At 38.1% G+C, this 20968-nt stretch overlaps 1 protein-coding gene across 1 annotated transcript in view; it reads right to left on the bottom strand.

Moving 5' to 3' along the window:
- Positions 1-20968, bottom strand: part of FREM2 (FRAS1 related extracellular matrix 2) — a 123533-nt gene that overhangs the window by 54550 nt on the left and 48015 nt on the right. The window contains exon 3 of the mRNA XM_064645815.1: positions 1411-1557. Coding sequence (XP_064501885.1) covers positions 1411-1557 — 147 coding nt within the window. The remainder of the gene's footprint in view (positions 1-1410; positions 1558-20968) is intronic.

The following is a 20968-nucleotide window of genomic DNA, read 5'->3' on the forward strand; positions in this document are numbered from 1 at the left end:
AAAGGCCTTTCTCAGGTTTTTAGAAAAGAAACTTAAAACCTCTCTTCTCTGACTGTTTCTTCCACCTGTATTGTATAATGCATTGAAACATGTCACCTGTCCCTACAAACCTGGCCTTTCTTGCTTCAGGCTTGTGCCTCCTCCTAACTCATAGCCAATATTTTGTATAACCTATAACCCTTCAGTCACTTTGGCATTGCACATGGACCAGAAAGACCAGTAACTATCTTGACCAATATCTTTTATGCTCTTTCCAACTCTGTAATTCCATTTGCAGGATTAAGTAGTCAAAGGCAAGTTATTCAAACTGGTTTTGCTGGATTTTTAGGCAGCTCAATTCAGAAACTGACCTTGAATCTGTAGGTAGAAAATTTTGTAAGCACTCTATCTGAAGGATCATGTCACATCAGTATCTGTTATTCAGTAGCAGTAATTAATTTAAACCACTCATCCTTAACTTTGTATTTCATTTATCTCTTCCATTCCTTTTCTTTCTTTAGAAGAGACGTATTATCAAAGTTCACTGCTCAAAACAGAGGTTTTTAAGTTAGATCCAGTCAGCTAAGGCCCATATCCCTTAAATCTCATGCCAAAAATAGGTGTCCCAACTACATCTCACTACCTGAAACTCAGATTCTTATTCAGAAAGAGACTTAAACAGAAACCTGATTTCTAAGCATGAGTTTGTGCTCCATGTCGGGTAGATGTTTACATATATCTGCAAAAACAGCTTTAAATTGAGTGCTTTTTCTAAGCAGTGTAAGCTCACCATAGGTTTCAACGTGAAATTGTACAAGGATAGTATTCCCTGGTGCAAATGCATCAGAGGATGGGAACAGATCCAGAAGCTAGAAACAGGTGTGAGGTTGCAGAATGTGATAACACAATCTTTTTTTCACCTCTTTGCTCCCCAGACACTGCAAACAGTTTTCAACACCTCCTGTATCAGCCTCAAATGACTGCCAACACTGACTGAAGAGGCTAATGCTCGTAGCTGCTGGTCAGACCAGCTCACAATAGTCTTCCTGTTTATTTTTGTCTTTCCAGTTGCTACAACTGTATTTTATCATTACAGGCTAAAAAAAATCTGGACAGAAACTGTATTCTGTGAAATAAATAAATAGTGGTATCAATAGATCAAAGAAAGAAGGACTGTCTGGGTTGTTTAGTCAAAAATTAATTGCAGAAGACAAAAAAAACCCCAACAACCAAAAGGGAAAACATATAACTAAATAAATCATATACTTAGCATAACAAAAGATAATTGCTTTAATAAATAAACATATTGCTTTGAATATAGTTTGCTTAGCATGAAACACCAGTAATAGGATGAAGTTGTATTGACAGATTTTATCAACTAGCTGGACAGTGATTTAGAGAAGCAATTGATAAAGTTAGAATTGAACTTACTTATAAAAGACGTTTCTCCCAGGTAACCTCTCCGTTTAAGAACAACATCAAGATATTTGGCGTCTTCATTTACTAAGTAATACTCCTTTTCTAAGGAGATCCATGCCCAGTTTAGGCGAAAATGTTGATTCTTCAGCTTATTGCCTCCTGCAAAACAAAATTATAATGATACAATTATAACTTTTCTTTTTTGTTAAAGACTGCTTTGTCTTTAACAAAAGAAACCTTGTACTCTGGGTAAGTTGTGATCTGGAGATCACAATCCAAAGGTTTTAAAGATTTAAAACTAAGAAATAAGTAAAGAACTCAACCATGGTACACATAGGAATAAATTTTATCTTAGATGCATAGTATCCTAATTTTCTTATTTTTCAAGCAAAAACAATCAAGAATTAATCAAAACATATTTGGAGTGTCTATTTTAGAAACTAAAAATATTGTGGATGAATCAGGTTGCTGCACAACTGTATTGGTATTTCCAAATAACACACAGTGTAGGACATCATGCAGAACTTCCCCGATACCATCAGGCTGCCAGAAGCACTGAAAGACCCTTAGAATTCTGAGAGTGGAGATGATATCTACCACCTTTTAGACTGATTTTACCTATGCAGTCTAAAAACCTGATATTTTATTCACTAAATCTAACAATTTCTCCTTTTCTTGGTTTAGAATTCATGCATCAGCTCTGTATGGTTTTAGGAACAGCATTCACATCTTCAACAAGATTAAGTATCCCCGATGCACACCACAGTTTGTAGCTATGTTAAGGCCCTCCTAAGCTTAAATGCTTGTTGGGTTAAGTATGTGTAGTGGGTTGACCCTGGCTGGGAACAAGGGTAGCCGCTAAAGCCACTCTCTCACTCTCCCTCTGCAACTGGACAGAGAAGAGAGAAAAAAAAAAACAGCTAAGGATTCCTGAGTAGAGATGAGAGCTGGGAGAAGTCAGTGACTGATTACCTTCATGGGCAAAACAGATTCAAAGTGGGGATAGTACTTAAATTTATTACTAATAGGATAAGAGTCAAAGAGTGAGAAATAAAACAGTCTTAAAAACACCTTCCCTCCACCCCTCCTTCCTTCCATGTTCTCCCTCCCCGCCCCCAGTGGTGCAGGGGGATGGGGAATGGGGGTTACAGTCAGTTGTTCTTTCTGCAGCTGCTCAGGGAGAGGAGTCCTTCCCCTGCTCCCATGGGGTCCCTCCCATGGGAGACAGTCCTTGATGGACCTCTCCAACGTGAGTCCATCCCTCGGGCAGGAGTTCCTCTCAAACTGCTGTCCCGTGGGTCACTCCTCCAGGCAGTGCAGTCCTTCACAAATGAGCTGTACCGACGTGGGTCTGCCACAGGGTCCACAAGTCTTACCCAGGAAAAACCTGCTCCAGTGTGGGTTTCCCTCTCCACGGGCTGCAGGTCTCTGGCAGGACCTTGATACATCTTGGGCCTCCCACGGAGTCACAGCCTCCTTTGGTTATCCACCTGCTCCAGCATGGGCTTCTCCATGGGCTGCAGATGGGTCTCTGCACCCTGATGGTCCTCCATGGGCTGTAGGGGCACAGCTGCTCCACCATGATCTGCACCACAGGCTGCAGGGGCCACAGCTCCGGCACCTGGAGCACCTCCTGCTCCTTCTGCACTGACCTTGGTGTCTACATTGTTGTTCCCATGTTCTCACTTCGCTCTTCCCTGACTGGAATTTCTTCTGCGCAAGAATCTTCTGTTCTTAAATATGTTATCACAGAGGCATTACTATTGCTCCTGATTGGCTTGGCCTTGGCCAGTGGTAGGAAGTCTGTTCTGGAGCCAGCTGGCATTGGCTCTATGGGACAGGGGAAGCTTCTAGCAGCTTCTAACAGAAGCCACCCCTTTAGTATGCCCCGCTACCAAAACCCAGCCACAGAAACCCACTAGAGTATGATTGCCTGTGCCTTCTGAGAAGAGTTAGAGAGATACAAATGCTTATTGGAATTATCTTAAACTATTTTGCAATGACCTATCTTTGCAATATGATGACTGCCCTGAACTAAGTTGCTGAAATGTGTTTTGAGAGTCAATTTTCAGTGCACCAAAAGACACCTTTTTACACACAGACAACTGTAGCAACACACTCCTAGTGAAGAAAACAGACTCCAGGGATCCTCTCCAGGGTACTGTAGCAGTAGCATAACAGCTTCCCTGCAGTTTCACTGAACATGGATGGTTTCCGTGCACTCATTCTTACTGGGAATGCAAAGCACAAGAGAGCCTGCAGTACACTCAGCTAGGGACATGGCTGTTAACATGGACCAAGTCTGTGTCTGCCTTGAAGACTATTTCCTCATACAATAATTGAGAGAAAGTTCACAGTCCTCCTCAAACAAAAATGTCTATATATATTTATCCACAGAAGTAGGTTCCCTTTTTGAACACATGGCAATGCAGGAATACAGGAAGCATCTCTCCAAGTTTTGGAGGGAATAATATGGAAGTCATTGAACTCCAGCCCCAAAATGCTAAGCACCACCCTAAAAGCTGAATATGCCTTAGCCTAATTTCTCACTTGCAGCAGAAATGAAGCTGTTGTGTCTACAATTAATGGTATTTGTATAACTGCAAAGCAAGAGGAAATACATATTGAAATTACAGGCTTTATGAAGTTTTTCTTAAGTCTAAGAAAGCAATCCAGAAACAAAAAATGTAAACAGATGGTCCAGTTAAAAATGCTACTTTTTTTTTTTTTAGTTGGCAAGTTAATAGAAAAGAGCTAGTACCCATTTCATTGACTGTAAACCAAGTATTTGAACAACAGATTGAATATCTCAGATTGACGCATTTCTGATAAAATACAGTATAGCTTTACTTTCTCATGGACAGTTTACCTCCACCTGTTCACTGATTATACACAGTAAAAAGGCATTTCTTGTCAATGTAGGGATTCTGGATGCCACAGATAAAAAGGCATGACAAATTAAATTCTGTATATCATCCTATTGGATAGGGTTTTTTTACTCAGAATAATCCTCTACTTTCTATAGCAATAATAAAATAAGCTGTTCAGCTCACTGATGGCAGATGCTCAGCAACTCAGAACTCAGCAACTGTCTTCTGGGAATGTTGTCTCATGTGAAAGACTGTAGTCTAATTTCCTTCCCACAAGGTGCTGCTACAGAACAAGATTTGCTCAGGTAATAACTGTATAAAATGTGCAAGAAAATTAACACTTCTTTAGAAGTTAACACGTCTGTATACAAGGCAGTGAATAAAGTAATTCCTCTGAATAGCTGAGAAACATATCTACTAATTTCAATTAATTCACGGCTTAACTACTGGAGGAAGAGACAGATGAAGGTTGGTTTACCCCCTCCAGTCTCTTCCATTCTTGAAAAATTAGGCAGCCATTCCATATTCTTTCACTCTGCTTCAAAGATAAACCTCCACATTTCTTTACTGACCTGTCTACTAGGAAAAACCAAGAACTACAGTTGAGCAATCTCGCATAAAGGCAATGGTACTGTGTAAACGAAAGGAAAGAAATAGTTACTGGAGTATCTCCCTGAACTCCTCACCCTGCTTCTTTCTGCTCTTTTGATCTCTATTATTACTGATAAAGGGGAAGGCTACAAAAACGCATACCAAAAACTGTAATGAGCACCACAAGAGAACCAGCAACTATAGTGTTACAGCAGTAACTATACCAGCACTTACAGTTGGTTAGCCATGTTATATCTTCCCACTAGTTTCTGGGGATAAATGTAACAGAATACATCCTGTTCTCTAATCTAGTGAGAAAAGCCATTTGTGTGCCACCCTTGAACACACTACCCAATTTAACTGTAATTTGACCGAAGGATAAAAAAAAGAATGAAAACTGTGAAATAGATGAGAGAGAACCAATTAGTAACATCAGTGAGAAAAAATACTGTTACATGAGTTTGCTAGAAATGAGAATGTCAGATATTGGAAACCTCCCAGATGAAGGAAAATCTTCTAGCAGAGTTTGCACCCTTTTAGACAAAAGACATTCCAACCAGAGGATAGAAAGCAAAAGAAAATCTTATGCAAAGAACTCAAGGTTTAAATGTGTTGTGGACACAGGCACACAATCTACATCTTACACACAGGTCTCTTACAAATGAAATTTAGGAAGAAAAAAAGCACAAGAAAGGCAATATAAAAGATTTAACATTGTCTTCATTCTACCTATTTCTTTCTTTCAGCAGTTTCTTTCTATTTTCTCTTAGAATACAAAGAAACCAACAACAAAACAAAAAATTATATTTCTAAGCAAGCCTCTATTTTTACAGATGTATTTCTGCCTCTGAAATATATATTTTTCACCTTTCAGAATGCACAGTGCTAAACCCATCACATTTAGAATTTTAAGAAAAGAATATAGATATTTTAGATCCCTGTCTTCACTTTGTGCTTTTCTGGTGTTCAGAGAACATGTTTTCTAACTTACAAAAGCCCTTTTATTGTCTACTGTCCCCAAAGAATAAAAATGCTGGATGATGATGATGGTGATAATGACGATGGTGATTGTTATTATTACAGACCTCTGACACAATAGAGTAGAAAACATATGATACACCTTACCTAATTTCAGGTATTTATTTTTGGGCTGGAAATCCTAACTAGAACCAAGAAAGAAAGAGGCATTTTCTAAGACCATAACTTAATTTAGGCATCTATTTTTGAATGCGATTATTTGTGCCTCAAAATATGCAGAAACACATGCATTTTTCCTCAGCAGCTTTTAAAAATGCTCGTTATGACCCTTTATGTTGTAGACACTTTTATTATAGCCACCAAATCCTTGGTAAGATGAATTCCCCCACGCCTGATCTAGATGAAACTGCTACAACATAGTAGAACCAAGCACCACATAAACATAACATCTGTAAAGAATATTAAGAGTATAGCTTTTAGAAATTATAAAATTTCAGAAATAAAATTGCTCATGCTACTTTAATTGATTCACTATTAATTGCCTACCCTACAATAATATTTCTATAGGCAGATGAATTGTGCATTGCTCACTAGCACTTCCCTTGGGCACAGTCAAACATTTAGTTGTTGGGCAAGTAATTAAGCTATTATACCCCAGTGCCAGTTTTGCTTTTGTTTCTCTTCCAGACAAGTGCTTGCAATATAAATGCATCAGAAGTCCAGAGAGGGAAGCCACTACTTTTAAAACTAAGTAAAAGGAAGGAGGGCTGTGTTAGAACAAGGTAAATCCAAAGTAACTTTGTTTATATATCAAGGAGATGTGGTTGGCAAGATGTTGCTATAATGAGGCATGAAAACTTGTTTCTTGAATTCTGCCAGAGATCAGAGTGCAGCAGTACTAAATCAGAAGATGCTCGACAGGATGTGGTGCAGAGAGATACTTATAATAAACAAGTTGGCAAGAGTTGTGAGGCATTTAAAAACTTTTTAAAGAGCTAAAATTAAGGATCTAGAGTAGGGTGAGTCACAAAATGATTTCATGACTGACTGAGGCTTTTGAGGACAAAACCTTCTGAGAAGATATGCCTGAATATGACAAGTCAAAGATGGATGTAACTTGGAATTGGTCTTTATAGGAGTCCTGTCAGCAAATTGTTCACCAGTCAGAAAACAGTGATGTATTCTTTTTGCACAGGTCATCAAACAAGAAATTCCTAAAAAGATCAAGTCATCTGGAAAAACCAGTTTCAGTTACACAACATGAATAAAAGAGGAGGGGTCAGTAAACTGCTTAAAGGGAAAAATACTAATATTAATATTGCCATCTAAGCATTTATCTTTCCAACCATGCTGCTCAGATATCTTAAAGTTATAAAACCACCATGAAAAAATACGGATTAGATTGTCAGAACCTTCTATCATGATGCAAAGAGCTCAGAGAAGGAAAGAATCAGTTCCAGTTTTCTGCCAGATCACAGAGCTATGTGAAGACAGTATAAAAAATAATTCATGTCTCTTTAGCACTGGTGACCTGAGAGGCCATAAAAAGTGGCCCTTCCATAAAGAAAGTCTGATTGAAGCTTTGCTGTCCCTAGGAGATACCCCAGACCCTAATTCATAAATAAAAGCATATAACTACACCACAGTATTCACTTGTTGATACAAAAGAAACTGACACATCTTGATGCAGATATTGGCTTCCCTACAAAGTATCCATGGCATAAATCAGAGATGGATCAGCAAAAGAGTGCCTACCTATATAACCATAGCCATACAGACTCTTTGTGTCCACAAGATATGTCTGTACAAACACAGCTATCTTTGACCTCTAAGAGCTTCATGGTACAACATATCTGCTCTCCTTAGTCATTAGGTGAGGTTGTTTAATGGGGAAACTCATAAATTCTTCCAGAACAAATAAGATATATCAAACACAAGAAAGATAGAGGAAAAAACAACCAGTAAATAAAACTAGGAAGAGTTTCTTCAAATTTTTTACTATTGGTCTTTTCTCTTTCCTCTTCTTATTTTGCTTTCTAAACTGACTTGCAAAAGGATGTTAATAAGGAGAACCAGAGGAACTGTGACATATTAACAGACCAGAAATCATTGTATGATAATGCAATACTTGCTGATTTGTTTGCATGTCTGCAAGAGCTACAGTTTTTCTTCCTTGTTTCAAAATATTTGACCCTACTGGATGCCTCATTCAGACAAGGTTACTTAAGTTGGCACAACTCTGTCCTCTTTGCTATGGATCTCCTCATTGCAGTAGCTAAATGAAGCATCCGAAAAAGTAAACCCACTCCTGAACTTGAGTTCAAAGACACAGAGAGAGGGAAGAAAAGGGAATTGTCCACTTTCAGACATCTGTTCCATTTTTTTTCTCTGATTAGCCTCTTTCTGTGCCAGGTCGACTCAGTTAATATACACCAGGATAAAGTTACCTCAACAGTTTTACTAGAAGTAAAATCTTATGTGAAATGTCAAAATCTTAGCCCCCAGCATCATGATTCCCCATTTAGCCATGAAGCACCCCATAAACCTTAGCACTTTCCACTTCCCCACACTATTTGTTAGACATTCGTGGTAAGTATAAACCTGTTTTTACCAGACTACAGGAGACACACATAATTTTAGGTGATTCTGCTAGTCAGAATAAATCTATAGATATTGTATGTTCAGTTCAAGCCACATAGTTTCAACAACTCTGATTTGGCGTACTGTGTCATGATCCCAAGTACATTCCAGCTCCAGGTCAAAAAGGCAAATTAATTTTTTTTTTTTTTTTTTTTTGCTAAACTATTAAAAAAACCCCAGCAATAAAATAGATAATAAATGTTCTGTATTCAATGTATTAGGGCAGCACATCATTGGACTAGATGACCTTTAAAGGTCCCTTCCAACACAAACTAATCTATGATTCAATGATCATAGGCTATTCCCTCTGCCATGACTATCAGAAAAGGAATATCCTATAAAACTGATGTAATTTCATATGGAAATTGCAGAAGTGAATTGTCTAAGTAAAACCAGCACATAAAATATGCCACTACAATGTTTTGAATTTACTTCAACAACGCATAAGCTAACCTAATGATTTTATCCAATTAGAAACCCATTAAAATGCTTCACCTTTGTAAGTGTCTTTCAAATGTACTATCATAGACTCCAATTACTAAAATAACTCGCTGAACTCTGCACCCTTCTGCACTCTGTCTGCCACTGTAACTCAGTATATTTGCAGAATAGCCAAAACCAACCCCCTAAACTAGCCCCTGGTGATTAGGGACTAAAACAATGCTTTCTCTGACTTCTCATGAGAAAACACACACTTCCCAGCATTATGGACTTAGCTTGCCTGGAGTGTAATTGCTGGTATCCAATGAACTGCAGACAGTTTCCGTCTTTCAGTAGTTTCTGTAACTCTTTTTTTGTTTTTGTTTTATGTCTACCCCCAAGAATCAAGTTGGAATGGCCACATTTGCCTGGGCTGAGTCTTAATAAATGCTTGAAGTCACACAGCAGAAGAAATATCTGAAGAATACTGTGTAGTTGCTTTGTTACAAAAAGAGAAGGGGAAGTGAGAGACGAGACATGAATGTAAAGGTTAGCTGGTGCATATTAAATTTGGATCTTCGTAAAATTCAACTAAGCGTAACTAAGGATGTCTCCAAGCACAGTCTGGAGATTCACGCTGGGTTAATTTAAGGAATTCCCAATTCAAGTCTATGTTCAGTTCTGCAGGAGATTAACCAGATTCTGATTAAGAGATTAATCTGATTTTCATTAACAAAAACTGTGGAAGCAAAATGCACTGCCTCTTCAGTCATTTCATTCCATGGCTTTAAATAAATTTCAGTTTAAATCAGCTCAGTACAAATTAATTCCCCAAAATCCAGAATACCTTCAGTCTGTTGGCTGCACTAAGAGACTATGAGCTTCCAAAGGAAAGAGCAAAGCGGATAAAGAGAAACCCAATTTGAATCATCAAAAAAAGATACTGGAACGCCGTGTGTGACTGAAAACCTTTACAGGTGTTAAGTGCTTAGCTTTGTAACTGATTTCAAGGGAATCCAAAAGATCCACTTTCTGTTTTGGGATTCCATGCTGTAAGCAAAGCAATTGCTCTGCAGGATGACCACTGCTTCTGAGCAGAAAAAAATTCAGAGCAGACAAATTCAATAGTTCCAGTGAAAAACCAGTACTGGCAAAACACAGTATGTTTTTGCTTAGGTCCCAGTGCACATGAACAATCAACTGGGTCCTGTTCCACAAAAGATGAAGACAACAAATCTGCTTTAGAGATCCTACAAGAGATCCTACTTGAAGGTAGTATTCATATAATCCAATGTTATCATGTAAAAGATGTATCTTTAATTTAAGCTAGCTGTCTAGGCACAGTGAGGGGAAAGAACTACCTCTTCAGGAACTGCAAGTGCATATTTTATGAACAGCTGGATCATCCTCTGGAAAGATTTGATCCACTCCATTGAAGAATGGGAGTGTGTGCAACCCACCAGCCTAGATGGGTAACTAAATTCCAGTGATGTCAAAGAAGGGTCCTGAGAAAAGTCAAAGACACAACTGGTCTTGAACTGTAATTTGGGAAACCTGTAAATTTAAACACTTTAAAAGCAATCTTAGGAATATTTAAAAAAAGCAACAAAAAGATCTATTTGGTTTAGAAGAATTATTCTGTTACTGTAAAGTTATTTCCATGTTGTCAGTACACTAATTAGCATTTTGTGTAGTCACACACTTTGCATGAGAAAATTAAATTGCCTTGTGAGTAGTAAGAGAAAAAATCCAAACATACAACTCAAGCTGTCATATCTATCAATAAACAATGCCTGTATTACCTAAAGCATTTTTCCTAAAGATCCACACCCTGCACATCTCTCTGAAGAAAAAACCCACCACCTGGATTAGTAAGACTTAATACATGCATGGCCTGCAGCAACAAGTAAATTTATTAGATCTCTGGCAACGCATTCTTAAAATAAACTTTAATAGTTTTCAGGTCTCTGCTTACTAATGTTTTCTGGCGCCAGATAAGTTCTTCCTACATTCTCCAGCTGAAACGAAGTAAGGTTCATTTTCTTGTCTCATAGAATAATGGGTTTAGCTCAACTAGTTTAGTTATTGTCACATATGGGAATTTTTTTTTCTGGTTTATACCTTTAAAGTACTGCTACATATTTATTAGCCCATAGACAAACCACTGTCATTTAAAGCCTAATCAGACAAAGTGTTAAATTTGAGGGTCACAGGGTATCCTAAGCCCTGGTTTCAAAACTTATGAGTAATAACAGAAAAGTGTACTGCAGCCTCACAAATGAAAGACACTATAACACAACAGGATCCAGGAGAAATATACTTAAAATCAAAATACTATCTTAATATTGCAGTGTTTTAAGAAATTCCTTTTTTTCTCGGAAAACCTATATCTATATCTATCTATCTATCGATATATACACACACGAATTTCCCTTTCATTAAATTACATTCTCATTGAGAACCCACCACTGAAAACTCCTACATATGTGTCTAATGTTTCAATGTTTGCAAAATCATTCTCATGCTTAAAACTACGGTGCATGAGTGGGTACCATCTAAAACCGAGGCCTCTAATTTTTAACAATTTAAATTTTAACAATGAATTTTAAATTGTTATTTGTGTCAAATTGGCAAATTTTTCTTGAGGAAGAAGTAATTGAACTTTTAAACTCTAACTGTTGAGCACTGGTTTTGCAGAAAATTCCCCTCCATTTCAGGTCACAATCCAAACTCATAAATCTTAAATTTTACAGCCTTAGGAGGAAAATGTATGCAAAAGGGATTAAAGAGGTTGTTGTTGTTTGCAAAACCTATTCTAAAAAGTTGGAAGAGTGTTTCCATTTTATCAACTTGCAACTCACTGAGCACTCATATAAAAACTATTCTTTAAACTCTGTGTCAAAGTGATTGAACTGCTGTTTTTCATTAAGAATTCACTTCCACATACTTGAATTTTCTTTCCCTTTCTGTTCTGGCAATACAACAAATGAAATGCCTGACTGACTGGAGGAGAATAAATGTCAGGCAGGTTCATTTAACATTTATTTTTAATTAATTTCAGAGTAATTGTACCAGGTAATCTCAAATACTTATTTTTTGATATTGTTTGACCAGAGAAACTCCTTTGCGGTGCCTTTCATCCTTTTTAAGCTATGCCAAACCTATAACCTTTTGCAGATGATTTAGTCCTGCTCAGCAAAGGCAGATTAAAAAAGCGAAAACATACAAAATTGTTGATATAAACAAGAACAAAAAAGGGTTCCTTTTTAAGTCACTAACTTTGACTTAAGACAAGCCTTGCAAAAAGCTACTCAAAGATATTAGTTCTGCTGAGGAAAGAAATACTTTTGCATTAATGTGTTATTTTTATATATGATGGCAATTTTTTTATTGTTACTTGAGGTCTGTCCTAAGTGGCAGAACTGTAATTATAATATATCCCTGTATTATTTTATCTCAAATTCCTATGTTGCAGTATCAATGTGTATTGCAAGATGAAAAAAAATATTAAAAAATGGGAGAATCCAAAAATTCCTTAAAAGATTCAAGCCAAGATGTCCGAAATCTGTTTAAATATTAAAATTGTTATGAAAGTACTTCAGAAATTAAGTGCAATGAAAGTACTTCAGAAATGAAGTACTCAGAATTGAGACTTCAGAATAATATGACCCCTGTGAATTTTCCAAGAGAGAAGCTAAAGAGACATAAAGCAGAGAGACAGGGGACAGAAGTCACTGTGAAATTATGATAACTCAATCTTGATAGTATGTTGCTTCCAACACATCATTTCTCTCTCCCTCTTTCTCTCTGCATCTGGATGAAAACTTGACTTATGCTTTGAGATAAGTAGCAATTAAAATCATCAGTAGAAACATTGCATCTTGAAAATTAAATTTGTTTTTAGCATACAACAGGTTTTAAGAACTTATGTACAGTTCACATTTTACTCAGCTTGAAAGGAGATTACTGTTTTAGCTATTATTTCCCGTCTTAATGTAACAGCAGAACACTGCACTATCTTGATAAGTGAAGAGGCATATTTACATCAAAACTCCTTTATTTCTAATAGATTTGGCAAGATAATTTTCAAAAATTTCTCACTGACCTTCAAATATCAGGGTGTGTTTTTTGACATGCCAAGTTGAAGTTGATTTGGCATCACTCAGGCTTCCAAAAAATCCTTGATCAAGATTTCCACGACCATTCTCCCACACACAATGAGAAACCAAAATCCTTCAGCTTCAGGGAGGCAATGTTTTTCTCAAATCAAGCCCACCTCCCCCTGAATCTGCTGGCTATCGCATACAGGCAGGTGAAGGCCTGAGTACCTCTGGTATCAGGTTTACATTTTTTGCCTTAGTGTTTGTACAGAAATGCGTGGAGGTGCGACCACAGCAGTTTTAACACGCCAGCTAGCACAAATGTTTATCAGTTTTACAGAAAGGTGTATCCCACCCTTTCCTGAAAGAGAGCTGCATAGCACTCACCTGTTGGGAGTGAGTGAACTCAGCCTCCCACACGTTACCTGCTGTGACTGATAATGTTGCTGACACACAAACCAGAGAGGTCCCCTGGGTTGCAGCGCAATGGGGGGCACTTGGGAAGTCTCTGGGAAAACTCCTCTTGCCTGCAGCAATGGTTGCTGAAATCTGTCTAGCTAATGATTGCCATAGAGGTACTTGTGAAAGCCTCATAGTTTAGGAAGATAAGCTCTCCCCCCCATGCCTTTTAAGGATACATCTTCTTCCTCTTACCTTAATTATAGAAGAAAACTAAGGTCTTAATTAGCAGGATTGATTAATGAGAGGTGCGTAAGAAATGCATAAATTACACTCATAGCATTTCTTTCTCTGTTCTATAGGGTCAAACAGGTATCAATATCAATTGATTCAACATCAGAAGATGGGATGACAAAAGTACTATCTTCATACAGGCAACATATAAAATGTCACTGATATCCAACATATAAAATGTCACTGATTGCTGGGCCTCTGTTGACACCTCTGGAAAGATGTACACTTCAGCCCATCTATAAAAGCTGAGTGACCAGGTGGTCAACCTGACAGCAATACATTGCTGATCCTCCTGTGCAAAACAATCTATGCCACACATTCTATAAAAAAATATGGCAGTCACTCCTTATCTGTTCAGAGATAGACCTAAAAAGTTACGTGCTACATAATAAAGTTTCAATTATTCCAACATTTGCACATGTAACTTCAGTCATACAAATGCCCACACCATTGCAAAATGACATTCTTGACTTCCTACCCGCTATAGGTTCCTCTGTGCTAGTGAAAACTTCCTGCTTTAACCTTGGTCTACTGGTCAGTCCTATCTTGTCACTTGGAAGCATGGACTCTAGCCTTAACCTTTCCAAAGAAGTACCCTAGTACTATGTTATCTATTTAAGAAAATAATTCATTTATCCAGGTCTACATCTCCTGCCTTTTCAAAGAGGGAAAATATTACTAGTCTTATTTGTAAAGTTGTATTGGGACTGGCTGAGATGAAGTTCATTTTCCCCACAGAAGCTCTCACAGTGCTCTGCTTTGCATTGATAGCTAGAAAGGTGTTGATAACCAGTGCTTTGGCTACTGCTGAGCAGTGATGACACAGAATCAGCACTGTCTCCAGCATTCTGCCCCCTATCAGTAGGCTGGCAGTGGAAAGATCTTCGGTAGGGACACAAGTAGGACAGCTAATCCAAACTGACCAAAGGGATATTTTCACTAATCTCCTCCTACAAAAGCAGGGGCTTCTTGCCCTTCTCTCCACCTCCTATGGTGGAGCACTTCAAAACTGTTGAACAGATAAAACTAGATGCCTGTTGACTAAATAGAACTAAATGGCTGAAACTGGATGAATTTTAAGGTCCTTTCCAACCCCAAACCATTCTGTGATTCTAAAACTGGGTGCAGCAGTCCAAATGAGGTCTCACAATAAGGTTTTATTACAATCTTTGACTCAAACATCTCAAGATAACACATTCTGATCTTGAAAAGTTGCTATCCAAACATATTTCTAATCCTTTGGACGTGATTCTTACCTCATCTTACTAAATTCATGTATGTTTTAGATTTCTTAGTTGTTGAAATATAAGCATTAGCTGTTCTTCACCTCTTCACATACTCACTAAGTTCTTGGAATGAGGCTAATACAGTTTAGCATAACCATGTGCAAGCACTTTCTTTCCACTTTCTAGTTAATGAGCAACTTTCAGGATAAGTTTGATAAAGATCCTTATGCTAAAGAACATGGGAGGGAACTGTGAAGTGAAATGTGTGTGTACTTGTCTCAAAAACTACTTGTTCAATGCAGACACATTTACTCTAGTATGTGCTTACATTAAAGATGCCTAAGCTACAGTCTTTTTGTTCTTTTATTAAACAGGTATTCCAATCTACAGTCACCTAGATACCTTAATGTGCTTTTGCTCATGAACACTGGGGCAAGACACAGTACATGCATCCTGTTAGAGCCACACAAACAAGCTCCAGTTGAGCTGGTACATCCTCATGGCATAAAGGATAATGTCACATGACTCAGCCCTGCCAGAATCAAAGATTTACTAGTTTGATGCTCTGCTGAGCCTACTAAGCTCTGCTGATTGCTGATTCCTGACACAGTTCACTAAGGTCTATCTTGAGTATCTCAGTAAGGGACCATGTTGCTCCATAGACAGAAAAGGTTTATTTTTGGCTAGAGGGAAACAAACGAGGAGGGTAGATTTTATCTTGGGTTCTCTCAGTGTTTTTCCACAGTGTGCTCTACATGTTGTTGGATACACTTGTCTCTCTCTTTTCTACTCATATGTGGCCACAGAAATAATTTTCTCTCCAGTCTGTCATCACATGCTCTTCTCATGGTAAATACAGTAACTGCTTACACAGACATAATACAAAGGCAAAGTCTTCCAACCTTTTTTTAAGGTTTCCTTTAACATTATTCAATAACTAGAGACAAGGAAGTATGGCAGCAATATGTGTCAGACAAGTTTCATAGCCATTTTTCACACCAGTGTCCTCATAGGGCATTGCTTTCTCTGAGTCACATTTTTAAAACCAGAAGAACAGCAGTTATTTAAATCTACTGGAGAACAGTTTGGCAAACCCTGTGGCACGAAACTAGATCTGGACTTTCTTTTCCGACTATGGTTAAACTTTTTCTTCCTAAGAGATCCTATAGTACAGCCACTCAAAAATTGCAGAAGAATGAGATTTGGACAGTATACTGCATGGAAAAGTTATAACCTTCTAGGTTAAGTCTTTGCTCCCTTATCAAGTATGCAATAAGATCTGAATAAAAGAAAGGTTAGTAGAAGTGCGTGGAAGTTCGACATAACAGCATATTGATTTGCAGTACATGTAAGTACTACTCACAGATATATAGATATATATGTATAATGATGGCAATATTCCAGGAAACAAAAATAAATTTTGAGCATATCCAATAATGGCTATGCTATATTTCAACTTTAAAGCCAACATCTGGACTCTTCTTATATCCTACAGTGCTGAGCAAAGCCAGCTTTATAACATCAGCTTTGCACTGTCTTACATATTGACTGTACAAGCCATCTTCAAGAAAAAGCCAAGACTATCTAGAGAAGAGTATTGTGCAGATATAACACGTGAAGCCAGCACGGAAGTCCTTACATCTTGAGTGATTCTGCCATGTATTCAGTTCTTTGTGCTAAAGAGATAGTGAAAAGGAGCTATAATGAAATGAAGAATCAGTGACAAAATAATTAAGGAATTTCATTAATAGTACTGATTTGGCATATCAAACATTTTCATGAGTTATGAAGTAGATTGGTTTGTATGTTTTAACTGAGTAGCTATTTTAATATTCAACAACTGCCAAGCAGAAAGGTTAACTTCGTTTTAGCAAAAGAAGACCACCATACATATCAGATCTAACCAGATGTTAAACTGGAAACAATTTCTCCCACTGATGGTCCTACATATCACTTTTCAAAAAAAATCTACTACTCTGGAAGGAAATATTAATACCATTCAGCCCTTTTGTGCACAGACTGCACCATACTCACAGTTTTAATACTCACTCTTTTGAACTTTTTTATATCTCACATATATGACTGTCTTTCAAGTTGACTCTAAATTTTACTTTCCTCCATAATTCTGTCTTAGTGTTGATCTGATAGAATTCATTTGGACTTGATTTAAAATGCAGCTTCCTCAGTGGCTTTCACCAGTATAGCAGAAGATAATTTTTAGAGCAGTAAATCACAATAAAATGTGACACAAGAAAGACGTGTTAGAGCTGAAAAGAAAACCATTTAAAAAACCCCAAACCAAACCCAAACCATCATAAGTTTGAACAGGAATTAAAACAATGGTTTTCTAGATCACTTTTGGTGTCAAAAGAGAAGAAGGTTTAATCAATACCCTTTTGCCAATTCTAAATTTCTGCTTATATCACATCAAATTTGATGATAAAATATGCCCCATCACTTAGTGTTCTAATAAACCCACTGGTCATAAAATAATAATAATAATAACAATAATAACAACAACAACAATAACAACAATAATAACAATAATAACAATAATAATAATAATAATAATAATAATAAACTAACCACAATTCCATATTAATTCAAGTAGTGCAAAACTTACTGTGAATTATTTCTGTGAATTTCTGAATGCTCTCTGCATTCTGATATTTAATATTTTATAGAATTTTTTTGTCTGTAGTTGACATATGAGTGAACGCTTATAAATACCTATAAAGTCAGCAGCAACCAAGTATCCTGTGGAAATTTTGTACAATGTTTCAAAGAAAGAAACATAACGTAGCATGATGGAGAGAGATATGATGCAGTGGATTGCTGCAGATCTGCTTGAGGCAGGAAGGCTCTATGGAGGGATCTGGACAGGCTGGATCAGTGGGCCAAGGCCAGTTGTATGAGGTTTAACAAGGCCAAGCGACAGGTCCTGCACTTAGGTCACAATAACCCCATGCAACACTACAGGCTTGGAGAAGAGTGGCTGGAAAGCTGCCTGGTGTGAGTGCTGGCTGAACATGAGCCATCAGTGTGCCCGGAGCCAAATAGGCCAATGGCATCCTGGCCTGTATCAGAAATAGTGTGCCCAGCAGGACCAGGGCAGTGATTATCCTGCTGTACTTGGCAATGGTGAGGCCACACCTTGAGTACTGTGTCCAGTTTTGGGCCCCTCAATTAAAAAATTACATCAAAGTGCTGGAGCATGTTCAGAGAAGGGCAATGAAGCTGGGGAAGGGTCTAGAGAGCAAGTCCTATGAGGAGCAGCTGAGAGAGCTGGTGGTGCTTAGTCTGAAAAAGAGAAGGCTCAGAGGGGACCTTATTGGTTTCTACAACTACCTGAAAGGAGGGTGTAGCCAGGTGGGGATTGGTCTTTTCTCTCAGGCAACTAGTGAGAGGACAACATGAAATGGCCTCAAACTGTACTAAAGGAGGTTCAGTTTGGACATCAGGAAGAATTTTTTCAATGAAAGGGTGATCACGCATTTGGACGGGCTGCCCAGGGAGCTGGTGGAGTCACCATCCCTGGAAGTATTCAAGAACCTGCTTGACATGGCACTTAGTTCTATGTTGACATCTTAGTGTTCAGTCAAAGATTGGATTCAATAATCTTGGAGGTCTTTTCTAACCTTAAAGATTCTATGACTCTACAATTCTATATTTGAGTCAATACACAAAACATTCTGACACTTAATAGCCAAGAAATCTACAGTATTTGGGTCAATAATAGAACAGTATGTGAAAACTTTCACTATTTTCCTATGAAAACTAAATGGTGTGTGAAGCAAAGAGCTTACAGTACATTTTTTATTGTTCAGATTACGCATTGGGATTTATTTTTCATCTTATAGAAAATTCAAGTCTTTGTTCAGGGCTGGAATAATCTATGTAATGGGCTGAGGATTAATTCTCTTCAGCTATTTCAAATACATCAGTAACATGGATAATAATAAATTACAATTATGGATAGTAAGAATATTTTGCTGTATGAAGCAAAGTGAAATATAGTGCAAATCTCCATCATGTTTTATGTATTAATGGTTCAATTCTACTTGCCTCATACTCCAATCTTGATAAGAAGCAATTCCAAGACTGATTCCCCATGAACCTTGCCCAGGAGTGCAGCAGGCTCCCACAGCAGACACATGAGAAATCAGTTCATACATATTCCCAAGACAATCAAAACAATTAAAACTTTCCATTCTGCAAGTAAATCAAGACCGAGCACCCTGTTCTGGAGTGAAAAATGCATTTTGTGAAAACAACTCAGTCAAGTCAGGCATTTTCTCCAACCTTCAATACTGCAGTTTAAGTTGGTATAACACACTGACCTGTCTTCTCCCATTAGTCAGACTTTTACCTGGAGTAAGCTTTTGGGCTGGATAGTACATTGGCTGTGGGAACTGCTCGTTCTACAGAGCTTGACTCACTAGAAACACCCCAAAAAGTAAAGAGATTGTGGAGAGCAATGTTCTGGCAAAAAATGTGATGGTTGTCCCAAGCAGAAAACTCTTTGATGTGTACGTAATTCTTTTATCTCTTCTCTCTACTGAACTTGCATATTCATTCAACCTTTTACTGGAATAACACTTATACCTCCCTGTCCAAGTATAGTTGAGTATATATAACTCACAGGTATAATCACAGCCCACATATTTGCCTTCTTATGAGTGATCCAGGCGGTAGACTTGCTGGTTCTAGTAACTTCAGTTCCTTTACTGTTCTTGCCAGCAGCAGCTGGAAGCTTTCTCCCACTTTCTCTCCAGAACTTTCTATGTAGGGAGACGTTACTGCATTGAATTACACTCATGCTATGTTAGACAGGTTTTCTGAAAAGCATTTATCGAGATTTGTTTCACCTACGTTTGGATAAGGTAGATGTCTGTATTATAAGACAGTTATCCTAAGCATCCATTATAGCCAATTGAAGTCTAGTTAGTGGATTTGGATCCTGCTGTCTAAAGATAGGTATTCAGGGTCATTTGAGACCCTTTAAGGTATCCGGGACATCTGCAGAGGGATGGCAAATATAACACAGGATTAACAGGAAACCCACCCCCTTTGGCAGAGTGGCTGGAGCCCCTCACAGTACACTTGGTCCTATGCTGAGGGAACTGAAACCTGCCCAGTGGTGTCTGGAGAGCTATTCAGATCATCCTAAAGAAGACACTTGCATTGGCCAAATAGTTTTGTAATTCCCAACTGTACCATCTATTTTTTCATGGACTGCAATGGGACCTTTGACAACTAGACACATTCAGAAACCTGCATTTAGTCATCTAACTTTGTCTGTCTTCAATCTAGCACAAACTACATGTAAACCTTTTTTTCAAAGAAGGGAGTATGCAGATTGAAGAATAAATCTCATGTTACATGGCAGCTGACTCTACTGCTAAAAGGGAAATTTGCAAGCCCTACCTCTTGGCACTATATATTTGAGATGAATGTGTGGATGTTTGCCTGCATCAAACAGGCAGCCTGAAGGAATATGCAAAGAGGGTATGAGAGGAACACGCCACAGAGCAGGATATGTTCTGAAGGAGACAGTATTCATTTCAGTGTTGATCTCAGATTGCATTAAATTGATGTAAAATGCATCCCTGAGTCATGGATTCCTGTATGCATTCAGAAAATACAGACTAAGCACTGACTAAGAAATCAAGAATCCCCTGTTCCCTCATGGGCTCTCAGTCCCAGCTTCTGCTCTGTCCCCTCCCTGGAACTGGTATAAGTGGTTCTATGGCCATTTAAGGAACCACTCCAGGGAACTGATCTCTAGTAGAACTAAATGTGGAAAGAAACAGTTTAATTTTAATCTGGGTGATTTTGCTGACCCAGAGTTCACGGCACAGCAGCAACAGTGTTTGTGCCAGTGTAAGGGAGGCAACAGCACAGTGGTAAATACCAGGGGTGGAGAGAGAGTTGGACTGCTGTGCTTGGCAGCAATGCTGTCTCTTGATGCTGAAAGCAAGCCCTCATGCTGACATTCCTTGCTAGTATAAATCAGTGTGTTAGAATGTAAATCTGGCCATTAACCTGAAAA

The sequence above is a fragment of the Pseudopipra pipra genome, chromosome 2 (assembly GCF_036250125.1).
Source record: "Pseudopipra pipra isolate bDixPip1 chromosome 2, bDixPip1.hap1, whole genome shotgun sequence".
NCBI classification, from domain to species: domain Eukaryota; kingdom Metazoa; phylum Chordata; class Aves; order Passeriformes; family Pipridae; genus Pseudopipra; species Pseudopipra pipra.